The sequence below is a fragment of the Actinia tenebrosa genome, unplaced genomic scaffold (assembly GCF_029948245.1).
Source record: "Actinia tenebrosa isolate PJP-AT-01 unplaced genomic scaffold, QUT_ActTen_1.0 PGA_scaffold3__52_contigs__length_22856419, whole genome shotgun sequence".
NCBI classification, from domain to species: domain Eukaryota; kingdom Metazoa; phylum Cnidaria; class Anthozoa; order Actiniaria; family Actiniidae; genus Actinia; species Actinia tenebrosa.
The window spans coordinates 22377843-22392613 of record NW_028292580.1 but is presented as its reverse complement, the minus strand read 5'-3'; the positions used below and the strand labels follow the sequence as shown (position 1 = coordinate 22392613).

General features: G+C 37.1%; 1 protein-coding gene across 2 annotated transcripts; it reads left to right on the top strand.

Annotated features, from left to right (window-relative positions):
* The first annotated feature begins 4024 nt into the window (after positions 1–4024).
* On the top strand, positions 4025–14500 carry LOC116304884 (uncharacterized). 2 transcript variants are annotated; one of them, XM_031714670.2, is made up of 6 exons: positions 4025–4592; positions 4718–5021; positions 9949–10265; positions 10800–12450; positions 13465–13754; positions 14364–14500. In XM_031714670.2, exons 1-5 carry the CDS (start codon positions 4536–4538, stop codon positions 13521–13523), a joined length of 2388 nt encoding a protein of 795 aa, XP_031570530.1. In that variant the 5' UTR covers positions 4025–4535; the 3' UTR covers positions 13524–13754; positions 14364–14500. The 2 variants fall into 2 exon arrangements, with proteins under 2 accessions (XP_031570530.1, XP_031570532.1); XM_031714672.2 differs by having other exon boundaries at positions 4026–4592; positions 10800–12460.
* The last annotated feature ends 271 nt before the right edge of the window (positions 14501–14771 follow it).

Sequence of the window (14771 nt, the reverse complement as noted above, 5' to 3'; positions counted from 1 at the left end):
ATTTCAATAAATTAGTCACCAAAAAACCTAGAAAGCTGTGATCGCTAAGAATCATGGGAAATATTTCATATTCAACAAGTAAAGCTTTTGACAGACTGCAGCAGTTGAGGATGCTCAGAGGTGAACTCGCAACTGGTAGAAGATCTCGAGTCAAAGAACAGTTATGAAGCGGTTGAAACAAGGTTACCCATAATCCTTGTCGGTCTCAGCTTTGTAGCTTTTCACGGACTAACTTTATTGAAATAAGTGCCATATGAAAAGGCTTGACATGAAATTTCAGTTTGAACGCAACGAAACGAAAAACGGTGGATCAAGCGACTTAAATCCCCAAAAATATCTAGCAAGCACTTCATCTAAGAAAAAAATATCGCGCAACCTACAAAAAAACGGGATGGCAGGAGATTCATTGATCTATGCGTGCTTTGCGCATGCGCGTATTTTTTGCAGCACGAGTTTAATCCAACTTTTTCCTTTTCAATTTTCTTTCTTTTTTCTCTTGTAACATTTTTTCAAAAGATTGCATCATAATTTGGCATGTAAATGTGAGTCGCGGAACGTTTTCAAAACGTGTCCCACAAGGAAAGGAGTGACTATGGATGTTAATTCATCAGCAACAAAATCGATTATTTAGGTCTGCTGGTCATAGCAAGGGGTTAATCATCTACGGTCTAGGGGCCGACTAACCTCTCCCTTAGGCTTCGGCCGAGCTTCCTGATCAGTCTGTAATTCCTCCCGGGATAGCGGGGTCGAAATCTCTGGTGTAGCCGTAAATGCTTTTGCGCTACCATACGAAGCTTCAGCATTCGGGTCTGGGAGTATGGTCTCCGGTTATTTTCAATCAAAAAATGAAAACTGAAAAAAGAAAAAAGCAAACACACAACTATTTCCACTGAAAAAACGATTTCACTAGCATACATGAGAAAACACCCTAAGGGGCATGCGCGATTTTTTTTAACCGCTTCTAATTTTGTTCCGTAAGAGGGTAAACCTGGTAATGTGGCAAAACTAATTATGCAGGTACTTGTAGTGTTAGATCCAGGAAAGGATGGTGCGTAAGACGGCTGAAAAATCCAGGAAAAGGTAACAGATGAGGAATGTATGACTGTGAAAAACTGATGACCGTGACCGTGATGGTGATGGTGACGGAGTTGAACGGTATCCTAGCATTTCTACTGGATATGCAATGATCAAAGAATGCCGTGTGGCGTGCTACTTTACAGTCAAATAACATATACAAAATCTGGCAGTGCATGACAAGCTAGTAACAAATTTTATCATAATGAATGACTCACCAAAACCTTTTGACAAGCTAAATGATTTAAATGCAGGAACGGCTCTTTCAAAGTTAAAAATGTTTATATGACAACTGATAAGGCCACATTTCTAATTGTCTTCATCTCGGCTCAAAAGCAATTATTGGAAAGAGTGTCGAAAGTAGTACAGACACTATCCTCTGATGCTTGACTTAATGGAAAACGTTTTAGTCGCTCTTCAATGCTAAAAACACATCCATGAGTTAAATACCTACACGCCTGCTATCGACTTCTTTTGATTTAGTTTCTACATGCGAGACATTTTGTTTGGTTAAAACACAGATTTACTTTGTTGAATATAATGAACTAACAAGACACAAATAGTTCGAGTCAAACTAACGAGCAAGCTTTAATTTTATTTTTCTATGGCCGGTTTTCAAGTGACGTCATTGCATGGTGCCGCCATGTTGTTCAGTTTGTCGTAATTACCTATAATATATAATTTATAACATATCTTCCTCAGATATTTCAGAGTTAACTGAATTATATTCCACGGGGGACTGACTTCAGCGGCTCATTTGTTTCCAGGCCCTCCCGCATTGATTTGTCGACGGACTTTACGATAAACGTTCGGAGGCACGCAGGCTAATGTAAAAGCACTTACTGAACTGATGGCTTACTTATGAATAGTTTAGAGACTAAATTAACTTTTAACGAAATTTAGAATACCAATATTCCGCGGTATGTGGGCTAACGATACCCAGAGGGGTTAGTTTAGAGGCCTTGTTTATCGATTCTTGTCGCTGCTGCGCAGACGGACTTTACGACAGAAAATTCCGGATGCAGCGCAGGATATTTTACATTGGCCAATAGTGAAAACAAAAGTGAGCATGATATAGGCTTTACACCACCACGTGATGGCAGCCATGACAGGAGACAGGAACAATAGGTTGCTATCAATAGACGTCACTTCCGGTAATAGCTCTTTTTTGATGGCTTGTAGAATCCTGGAGGTTGTTTTGATCTCTTGTTTTCTGGTTTGGTGTCGTGAAAATAGTCAAATACAATAGTTTGAGGACTTATTTTGATATGTTTTGACTTAGCATCCGCTAGTTGCCCCCCAGTTAACCGCTTGTTCGCCCCCCAGTCAACTCCAAAAAAGTCACGTGATTGATAGTAAGCAATTGAATCTGGTCTAATCTGATTTACATGAGAAAGAATTCAGTTTCACAGGGGAGAACGACTGTGCCTCCTATCATGTGTCATGGTTGCCATCACGTGATGGTGCAAAGCCTCTATACTCTATTAAATTCTGTCATTGTTTTCTTTTGTTTTACACTTTTTTTAGTAACTGTAATTTTATCGAACTAGGCGAATTATACATTTGGGTTGCTCATTTTTCAAAAACCTACAAAAAACAACAGCAACAGCAACAACGAAACACTAGTACACTACACAAAATAAAAAATGCATTAAGAGCAACAAAACAAAACAAATACAAATACAAAAAACATAAAATCAAAACAAGAAACAAACGCAAACTAAAAATAACAACTGAAAAAAAACAACAACAACGAACAAACAAGAAACAGCACTAGTGGGTGTGGGGAGGGAAATTCTAATATAGAAGAAAAGAACAGTGGATATATATATATATAATTATTATTATTATTATTATTATTATTATTATTATTATTATTATTATCTTGCTCTTTTTATTTCATTTTTATCTTAAGATCAAAATACAACGACTTGCCTTCTAACTATTTCATTCCACGCTGCGCAAGTTTACAACCGCGAGGCAGCTCTGTGTCGAATCCCACATTTCCTTGCCTGTACATGTGGCCACCATAATTATTATGATTGTGATAATATTTCAGCGTGGTATCTCAAGCACCTGTTTTCTTGCGCTTTGACCATATTCAAATCCATCGTCTATAATATTTCAACACTTATAAAAAAGACAATTACACGAAACTATAAGACAGAGAGACTTTGTTTTGTTGCTTCGGAATATACTCAAACTTCATTCGCAAAATGTATGACCATTTTGACTTAGTATATTTGTTGACCATATATATTCCAATAGTGAAGTACAATGAAGACTGATGACACCTCGTGCGACCACAAAATAATGATTGATATTTTTGAAAAGCTAGAAATTCTTTTAAAAATATTTGTATAGAATTCAAAACCATATGAAATTCCATTAAAATTGCATTGTGGAAAAACGTCCTGAAAGGTTTAATACTGTGAAAAGAATTCTAACGAGTCTGGGATTAAAAATTAGTGCTTCATTGACCATAGCTCAAAATGAGAAATAAGGCATCATCGAGATATCTTATCAAATGAAAATCGGTTGGAAATACGTAGAGTCATGTCTATCTTTAGACACTGCGAAGTTCTTTTGCTTTGGCAGACATCTGAAAACTAAAAAAAAAGACTTTATTCTCGACGTTTAATCAAATAAGTGTAATTTTCAATTTCTTCATGGTTTCGTGTAAATAATCACTATGGAAAAATAAATGAGTTTTTTGACCTTTTGTTTTATTGATTTACTTGTGACTGATTGGCGAATTTCAATGAATGTCGGCCAAGAAAAATTTAATTTACATTAAATATTCTAGTAATCGAGATCTTATGAACATTTCACATCAAACGTTAAAAATATTTACCTCAAAGGAATTTTCTATGTGGCAATGGACGAAAATCCTCTAGCCACTTACATTGGTCTTAACCAATGAAATTCCAGTATTAAATTGATTGACTGGCTTGACCGCGGTAAACTGGCTTCCCGCTAAGCATGCAAGTACAATCTTCCACTACCGACCAACCAGACAAGAAAATTCTATGATCTACTCTAATTCTAAACTCAGCCAAAAAATATTACCTGCTTCGATTAGACTTGTACGAGGTGCGTCAGAAAGCAACGTGTAGAATCTTAAAAGCTTTCGAAAACAAATATCCGGTGCTAGATATTATTTTCAACAAATATGTGGGAAAATCCTCGTAGTGGCTATTTTACATAATTCAAGCCGATTCTAAACCTAAATTTGACAAACATATCTTCAGGCCTGGCAGTATTCTTTTGTCCTCAATGAACTAATACTCAAACAGGTCTTTTATGAAGTATCGATTTTTTGGTAAAAAATGTCGTGTTTGAGTTGGACGATGTAGTCTCTACACAAATTGATAGTGTAAAAACTGGACATTCTTTAATACGAAGGAATCGCCAATTGACTCGGCTAAATTTTTGCCGGCTTCGGCGTCCATACCATAAAGATGAAATGGCGGACGATCTTGTCTATGTTGGTTGTAGCACTTTTGAAAATTCAAGAGGTAAGAAAAATACTACAATTAATTTTAGTTCAATGCATTTAAATTATTGAATTTCTTTCCGTTTTAGCTGTCATTTTTTTACGGAGGGAACCGTTTTTATTATGAGGTTTTTATATATCTTTAAGGTCGAAAGCCGAGGAATGTTCAAAAATGAAGAAGTTGATGACGGTGACCGAAAAGATTTTGAAATCTGGCAAAGCTTTTCCACAGACAGGCGAGCTAGTTCTACTCAAAAGCATCATCCAGATGTTTCGAAACGCGAACCATCGGATTTTAACAACAATGAAAAAAATGAAAACACGAAGAAAAAGAAGATAAGGCATTGGAACAGAATGAAGAGAAGCCTTTCTCGAGATCTGTACAAAAATTTAGAGGTTGAATTTGTGGATTTACCGACGAATGACCAGATAACTGAGCTGAATTCGTACGGTAAGTGTACGTCGTACTGAATGAGTACTTGAATTATATTCTATAGGAGCGATAGGGTGTAGTTTGTTGAATCTGCTAAGTGACGATGAAATATATATCCATATTACTAACACTACTATATCAAGAAAACCCACTAAAATGAAGATTTTCTTCACCATTTTTTCGAAGAAATTTAAACGCTAAAAAAAAAATTTAGCAGCGTTTTCCTGTTTTAGAGCTTTATAATCTAGTTGGAATATGCAAAGTGGCTGGAAACAGCTGACTTGAATTCAGAAGGGTCGACTACTCCACTTTATTGAAATTGCGTAGTGAACGATAATTATACCACGAATACAAAAACAATTGCAAAATTCTCGAATATTTTGCAATATCTCAAACAAAAAAATGATTTAATTTCGACAAACTAGGCAAAAAATTGTTCCGACTCGTAAACAAAATGTTTTGGTTATGATAAGCATGGCTGGAAGAAAGATAAAAAATCTAAATTGAATTATTTTTCTTGGCAGGAGAGGTATTCAAATGCGAGCAAATGTTTCCTCTTGCTCTACCGGGTATTATGGCTTTACGTCGTATCCTCCCGTCTTATTTTTTCTTATAACTTGTCTACTTAAAAAAGGGAGTCTTTCGCTAAAAATGATTTCAGTATTACTAAGGAATTTTCAATATAGTTTAATTTACTTTCAACGGCTTAGTCCTGTCTCATTAGTTAGTCGATTATTTACTCGATTATTAACCTGCGCTTTTGTTCATTCAGTCCCACGTTTGGTGACTTAAAAATCAAATCGACAATAATTTATTGCAAAGGCGCATGAAATATTTTAAAAACGACGTTGTAGAATATCTTGACCAGAACTGAAATTTATTTGCTTTAATTACCAGACCTCAAATATCTAATGAATCTAAATAATAACAGTTCAATTATCCGAGAAGACATCAAGTTATGTGGGAAATATTCTATACCACACAGATAGATTAAATCGATTCCTAATTTTTCACAAGGAAAAAGAAAACATAAAAAAATTAAAAATACATGACGATGGTCCATCGATAACCAATAGGAACGTGATGTGAAATTTAACAAAATTTTGTATATTATTGTTGAGTTTGAAAATCAAAGTATTAATTATAAAATGTGGCGGAATTTGGAAGAAGCGGAACCTCTCTTTCCATCAGTGGGATAATCGCTTACTTATATCGATTCTAATGTAAGAATGACGTCATTTATGACGTCACACACCACACATTCTGATCTCCCTTGATTATCATGAAAAGACGAAAATATGCAATTACAATCTTCTGCAAGTGATAACATGTCGAAAGGGAGTGTAATAAGCTTTTCTAACTATTACTTGTCATTCCTTCCTGTCTCGGCTTCTGTGGGTGAATTTCCACCTTTCTAGACTTTCTAGAATATATATCATGTTTCTAGATATCAAAAATGGTCACTTTGACAATGTGTTTGTTTTGGTTTTTTTAAAATTTTTTGCTGATTAAGCTCTTAGGTCCACTGATCAGTATCGAAGCACCCTATTTTATGTGTATATCAAGCAAAATTTAGCATTCCTTTATCAAATCTCGGCAAGCATTCTGCGAAGCTATTAAAAATAGGAAAACAGAGATTACACTGATTATACCCATGTAGAGCAGTTTCTAAAACCGGGAATAAATACCGTGGAATATTAGAATATCTAATATTTTAAGAACAGTGTCGTAATTACTTCTCTCAGTGACAGTTCAAGACACTGGTTTCATATGATTATAAGCACTCACATCGTAGTAAAATAGCTGCCCCTAAAGGCAAATGATATGGTAAGCTTGCTATAGTTACGCATCTACTCTCAAACCTTTTGTCAAAAAAAAAAAAAAGAAAAACTTCAAAGAAAGGCTTCAAAAACTTTAACATCAGATTCCTTAGGCTCATTTGTCAGGTCATTTGTCACTACAAATAATTGAACCGACGCCCTAGTTTTTGGTCTAGTGCACAAAAGCGTCATATTATATATTTAAGACTCTGATAATCAGAAAAGACCTGTTTCTGTTGAGACCCACGTGTTGACGTCATTGATCAAAATGCAAAGAAAAACAGTCTGAAAAAGGCTTAAAATTTTAAGGCATTTAAAAATTACCCCAAGCTAAATACGTATTTAATTTTTTGTGAAACATCTTAGAAAAACGTCTCAAGCATTATCAATAGTATTTTCCCCAAGACGGTTTCGTATTTGAAAAATTTATGTACCTTGGAGCAATCGAATTAACACAATTCTTCATAAGATTTAAATTTGTATTCCACTGTTTTATGGGGGGAAAAATATAGAATTGAAAGCTTCAAATCAAGGGACAGTCCTGGTAAATTCGATTTCCGAATTTCATTTCCTTATTGTTTTCTTTTTCATTCAATCCGCTCTTTTTTTGCTATCTATAAGCACCCAGTTCCAAAAATAGCCCCTTTTCAAGGTTCTTCAATCAACAACTTTTCTCTTTTTAGAGTCTAATGAGTACATATTCAGAAATAAACGGAAATATCGGTCTTAATTATTTGTTCGTATTTTTCAAAAAGAACACCGCGTTGTTCACAAGTTGTTTAAAGCTTTCTTCCAAGACTTTTACACAGTTATTAAAAGCTCTACTATTTATTTTTTTCTGGACAGTCAGTAGAACAAGAAAATAGCTAGCTTTTATTAGTTTTTTTCCGCGGGTCAGGGAAAATGGCAGCCATTTTGGGTAATCAGTTTACTGCATGTCGGTTTGGAAATTCCGTCGTTGGATGGTAGTATCAGTTAATTTCTAATATGTGTGTAGGATCAAGTTCATCAATACAAGAAAGCTGTTAAGTTTAAGAGAATAAATATCACGGCCATTTTTCTTTTTCTTTCCTTTCCTTTCCTTTCCTTTCCTTTCCTTTCCTTTCCTTTCCTTTCCTTTCCTTTCCTTTCCTTTCCTTTCCTTTCCTTTCCTTTCCTTTCCCTCCCCATTCCTTTTCTCTTTTCTTTTCCTATTTTAAGAATTCTCTTCCTGTTATTTGTTATTCCTTCAGCGACAAGTCATCATCTTCCTACGCCTCCATCCATACTAGTGAATAATGAATCTACACAAATAATATTGACTGTCTAGTATTTCAATTTTTATTTCACTATGTTGGCTTTTTGAACACAATCTTATCGAAAATCTCCTAAAACAACATGGATAAAACCATAAATAATTCGCTAAACATAAAGGCGAGTATCTCATGCTGATTACACTTAAAACTATATTCTTGAGAAAATTAACATTTGGGGGTTCAATGTATTGAACATCAGCCTGTAATTAAGTTATTAGACGAGCTACAATATGACAGCATGCATAAAAGCATTCATTTACTATGTCATTTTTTGAGTAGGTGAACGGATATATAAGAAGTGTGTGGCGCGCGCCATTCTATGCCTTCCAGACGTTACTCCTACGATCTCCCAAGGTTACTTCATTAACAGCCAACGCAGAACTTTACAGTAATAGTTACTCAGTCATAAAAATATATTAGATCAATAAAAAATAATGATAATTATTTCTATAATTGGTGCAATATATTTCAGCTGGAAACGTATGCCCATTGGTCAAAGCGGAAGCCATTTTAGAGCAAAACTACGCTATTCTCAAACATGCTTCTACATTATGATTGGTCACTGCGGAAGCCATTTTAGAGCCAAACTACACGATTCTCAAACATGCTTCTACATTATGATTGGTCACTGCGGAAGCCATTTTAGAGCCAAACTACACGATTCTCAAATGGCTTCTACATTATGATTGGTCACTGCGGAAGTCATTTTAGAGCCAAACTACACGATTCTCAAATGGCTTCTACATTTTAATTGGACAGCAGAAGCCATTTTACAGTCAACGTGCACTCGGCGCGTACAAATATTTTCTACCATAAACCATAAGAGATACTGCGTCTACTTTTATGCCCAATCCAATATTCATTGTGGTTAAGGGAAAACCTATTAGTGACCTTGACTCTCAAAAGAAACTCAGTATTTTTGTTTTTAGCCAAAAATTTCAACAGAGCCGTCAGCTAATCGAATCTTTTCGTTTAAACGTCGTCATTCCTGAGCATCATTGGCTGACCTCGGCTTTGCTCCGTCATCCGATTCCTATAGACTTTTCGAATAAATATATTTTGCCGTTTTTAGAACTTATGAGAATATCATATATACCGCAAAACCCCGGTTATAAACCCTGGGCTTATGCTCATTCATAAGGGTTTTTTTGATATATAGGCTTATAAGGTCTTATAACCGTGACTGCATGCTTATGACCGGGAGGGAAAAGATTTTGAAATAAAAAGGAAACGGTTCTTTCTTTCTCTTATATTCCCAGCAAATCTCTCTCAATGTTTCCTCAAGGAAATAAACATGAGAGGTCGTAGAAGGGGGTGGGTTTGTTATGACAGCTGGAAGGATATTTGCGTTAGCAGACTGGTGGATTTGTAATCGGAAGGCCCTTATAAAAAAATGTTCCTTGATAATATAGGTCCATTTTTAGGAATTTCCATAAGGCTTGAAGCAAAGCTTGTTTTTTATTCAAAAATATGCCTAAATTATCAGAACTACGCACCCACGCAAAAGCTCAGCGTGACGAATGAACCAAAATTTTCTTTATCTTAATCCTCTTAGCGTGAGTGTGCCTGTTGGGCTACGCTAGGAAAAGAAAACCTCTGGGACAAATTCAAGAATCCAAATAAACCAGACTTTCAAAACCACCGCAACTGTTGTTCGATATTTTTGTCAGTTTTAGCTGTTGTTGTTGTTGTTGTTGTTGTTGTTGTTGTTGCTGGTGCTGCTGCTGTTATTGTTATTTTCGTAAGATGTGGCAATTATGGTAGCTCAATTTGATTCCTTTCTGAAAATCAAGAGCTAGTAGAGGATTATATTTTTATTTCTTTTTATAGCTGTCAGGGAGCCCATCAAATCAACAACCAACCACAGCCACCTAATAAGCCTGATGACAGCAGTCATGTTGATAGTGGTACTAGTAATCTGTCTCCACGCCCCTTGCACATGTTTGATGCGCAAACGCCACAAGAATGACCTAGAAGTCGATCTCATTGGCTGTCCTAACCCCACTGCACGTAAAGGAAGGTGTGGAAAGTGCATATTTGATAAGGCGTCCAAGAACTACGCAAGCAGATACCGTGTCACTACCAAGAGTACTTACTCCTCATCTAGTGCTACGAAAGAGGAACTGTTTCTTTCTCCTGACTATCAAGTAAGTTCAAACAATGTGGAAATAAACTTTGATTCTTGAATAATGTAGAAATACATTCATGTAACAGCACATCGGTACAATATCAGTAGTCGTCTTTTAAGGAATGGTACACGGGAGTACTCGACTACGCCTCGTGCCACTATTGCGCTTCTTTCGTGCTTAGCAACCTCCCGCGTGCTACCAGAACTGGATATGCGCACAACTAAACATTGACCATTGATTTTATAACATCATAGCAAAACCGCAAAAAAATATTTGTTGGTCGAAAAAAATGGAAACATTTTTTCCTAACGAAATCTTCATTACATGGTGCACGCTACCCAATCACGTTAGCGTGCACCATCCATTTTCGGATGCACGCAATTTAACCAATCAGAGCGTGTTATATCGCGACTGTTTTTGACCAATCAGCGCGCGCGCACTATTCTGACTATATAATAATTGTTAATATTTAACGAATTTCCGTAGCTAATCCCCACCTCGTATAAGTTTTACACATATTCATATTCAATTATAATACCTCTCTCTTTCTAGCCACCTTGGATGACTGACAGCAGTAAAGGCCCTTCCTCTAACCTACCAAATCCCAAGAAATCCAAATCTATAGTCCAAGCAATACTCAAAAGATCAAGAGATCGGGACAAATTTCGCTATGAATTCCTTGCCACGAAGTACGGCTACGATTACCAGCAGTTCGGAAACTCGGGTAAAAGGAGTTCGGTCTACGACGAACAGGACCCGAATTGGTACAGTCCTGGTGAATTTTTGAACAACCAATCCAGCTTTCGTGGTCAGAAAAATTATGGAAGTACAGACTTCAACAAAATCAATGGTGGTAGTTATTGTCAGTGGTCACGTGACTCGCGCGGCACGCGTGACTCGGGCAAATCGATCAATCAGAGCGTCGAGGATATAATCAAATTACAGCCCAAAAGGCGTCAGGTTGTTGAGCTTAAGGACTTTCCTTTAGGTTATTCGGGAAGTTACGCAGGCGTTGAAATGAAGAGTAAAGAAAATGACTTGTTTGATCCGATCCAGGACGGTAGACACCCTTGTAAACACGCCGGCAACCCATCTGCAATGTCGGAGAGCAATCTCGATATGTACTTCTCAAGAATGGACAAGAAAAATCCCAATAGTCGTTCCGCGGAAGGCGGCGTTAAGTTTGGCCAAGGGCGGGAAAAGCCCCGTGCGACGAGCCCTAAATCTGGCCCCAAACTGGTTCAATTTTACCCTACGAGTTTTGATTACAACACTAAATTTGTTCAGAATGAAAGGAAAAGTAAGAGTATTGGTAAGGAAAAGGATTGGCTAGGGGATAGTGATTTTGATGAGGAAGTGTCGTCAGATGAGGTTTTGAGTTTCGACGAAGCGGATGAATTTCAACCAAAGCAAGACTTCCTGTACTCACCTCATATGCAAGGGTATCGACCGTGTCATCATCATAATCAATATTATCCTGGTTATTATCCTGCCTTACTCCGTTATCCCGACGTACCACGTCATATCACGCGTCCTCCGAGGGAGTACAAGACAAGAATGCGCAGAGATGTTGCGCGAAGTGAATCGGAGCTTCGAAGAGCCTCAGGGTTGTTCGGTAATCGTATGCCACATGACGGGCATTCTAGACGAGGGAATCATGTTTCTCCATCAGATACAAGCCTCGACAGAATGCAAATTGAAAACGAGTTAGCGGCAGCTGGGCTGGTGAAGCCAAGAAAGAAGAAAACCAAAGAGTATAAGATGACGGTTCGTGATAATAGACTTGAACCTCTGGCTGGGATCATGTCTCCGATGCGACCTCTTGAGAATTCTAAAAACACTAGAGCCTGGGATAATACAGCGAACGATCGGCAGGATCAAATCCTGGCACAAAATACCATGGAAAAAACAGGGCCAGACCAAAGTTATGTAGTGAAATTACCATCACTGCAGCCATCATGCAAGGAAGACCTCGACTCTAAAGTTGCGCATCCTCAACATGATATAAATATATCAATAAAAGGATCTAAAAGAGAACGAATTGAACCTAACTACGACCACAATTCTATAGAATTTGATCCTCATTATTTAAAGAATAGTTATCTCCGAGATGAACCTGTCAGGGATACAGACAGTGAAGACGCAACGGAGAATATTGCGCCATATCTGCCTTCACATTGCCGAGTTACTACTGGCAATGAAGGTAAGCCAAGGTACCGTACAAACGCTTTCCTTTTCTTACTCTTGAATGCTGTGTAATTTGTAGGCGCGCGCAACTTATTATGTTAAATTTATACCATATAGTTTCAGGTTAGTCACGTGACTTTATTGCTGTTTATGTCCCTTCCTAGCACCCACCTTGCAGAAGCCGGGTTTTTTTTTTCTATCAGTATAAGGCCGGATCCGGAACGGGACACCATTAGAGGAGTTTGGGCTTGCCGATATGGTTCAAACAGGGAGTTTGCTACTAATTTCCGAGCAGGGCAAAAGGGATTGGACAAATTTTCCAAGAATAAACAATGAAAATCGGCGTGTAGGAGAGAAAGGGAAGGGTAACTGAAAAACAACAACAACGACAACAATTAAACGGGGAGAGATGCATGAGAAACTGGTTGTGCATTGTGTTTTTTCTGTGCTAGCGTCATGACCAAAAAGGATCATGGCCAACAACAAAAGCAACAACAACAACAACGACAACAACTAAACGGGGAGAGGTGCACAAGAAACTGGTTGTGCATTGTGTTTTTTCTGTGCTAGCGTCATGACCAAAAACGATAATGGCCAGCAGTGTTTTCATTGCTGTCACAGCATATTTCACATGTTTATATTGATCTGTTTTATCCAAGGGAGCACGTTAAAATTTTGATTGTGTTGGTTTATCTTCGATTCTATCGCACATATTCTAAGATATACGTGCGCGCGCTACACTTCATGGCAGGCGTTCCTTGCTTTAGTCGGGCTAGCGAATTTACTCCGAAAACCGACGAATATTTTGCGAGGAGCGGAGCGACGTGTAAAAAAGGAAAGGTCAAAAAATTGCACTCGTCTTTCCCTTCCTTACACGATCGTAAGCCATTCGGATCGGCCGAAACCAAAACACTACAAAGAACGCCTGTCACAAGATGGATTGCGCGCGCTAGATAGATCAACCAAGAACAATGACTTTCTTTACACAAACAAAATTTTAATGTGCTCCCTTGTTTTATCTTGTTTATAGAGAGGAAGGCTTCCCCTCGTCACGCAGCACCACATTATAAGCAAAGCGAAAAGCATTGAGGATTGCCATGACAATCATACATATAAAAAGAAAGAAAAAAGAGAAGAAACTGGGCAAAAAATGTTTTTTTGGAGTTCAAGTGCGACTGAGGACACAGAAAAAGGAGCGTCACGGAAACTTTGATAAACTGAAAAAGTTTAGTTTAACTGTAACCGGGATACCTGTGTTAGGATTTTTGTTATCTGACGTGGCGGTCTCTGATTGGATAGTTGTTTCGTCATCAAAATAGAGTAAGTTCAGTTGAAAAATTTCAACCATTTTTGAAAAAAAAAAAAAATTTAAAACAATAAAGGTCAAGTTTTCTAGCAATTTTTACCAAAATAGCCCACAAAATTTAAGGTAAGGTGAGGATAATTTGTGTTAGAAGATTAATTATCTCGTTAGTGATTCTAAAATCGGTTAATTAAGCAATTAGAGGTGGTTTTAGCGTCGTTAGTATTCAGTTCAACCTAAAAACATCAAAACTCAGTTTTTCTTCGTCTTTTTGCCATCTTACGAGAAAAATTTTGAGTTTACTTAATTGAACGAACTGATAACTGATACTAAGACACCAAAATGGTAAGTGCTTGGCAGAAATAACGGAAGCTTTTACATTTTTCGTCGTTTCCAAGGAAAAAAGCTTTGAAAGTTTTATTCTTTTCTCAAACTCAAAATTCAAATTTGGGCGTCTTTTTTGGCGAACAAAAATAAAACCATGTAAAGTTTATATAATAATATTCAAATCAACCTAATTTCTTAAAAAAACACTAGCTTTTATATAGTTTTGTTGAAAACGGAGTTTGATGTTAAGTCAAAAGAAATTTCAATAGAATAGATATTTTTCCTTTCTCTCTTTAAAGCGAGAATGTATTTCCATCCATGTGGGTCAAGCAGGGGTACAGATAGGCAATGCTTGTTGGGAGCTATACTGTCTAGAGCACAACATCGGGCCAGACGGTCTACTACAGTCAAGTCGAGCTGGTGGGGATGATTCATTCAGTACCTTTTTCAACGAGACTGGTTCTGGGAACTATGTTCCAAGAGCCGTACTTGTCGACTTGGAGCCAACTGTCATAGGTAAGACTTTTTTTCCTAACCTTTGAAGGATATAGTTTTGTCTCAAAGTTTTGAATCCATGCGTATATTGTACAATATCAAACGAAAAAAAAAAAAAAAATTATAAACCGTAATTCTCTGAAAGAACAACTAAATTGCTTGTGTCTTATACTTCTTATACTTTATAATTAAAGATACGTACTCAAAAAGTT

Excerpts from the sequence above, each read along its gene's own strand:
- LOC116304884 (XM_031714670.2), top strand. The coding sequence starts at position 4,536 with ATGAAATGGCGGACGATCTTGTCTATGTTGGTTGTAGCACTTTTGAAA. Across the intron at positions 4,593-4,717 it reads CACTTTTGAAAATTCAAGAG|GTCGAAAGCCGAGGAATGTT; the intron begins GTAAGAAAAATA and ends TATATCTTTAAG. Across the intron at positions 12,451-13,464 it reads AGTTACTACTGGCAATGAAG|AGAGGAAGGCTTCCCCTCGT; the intron begins GTAAGCCAAGGT and ends TCTTGTTTATAG.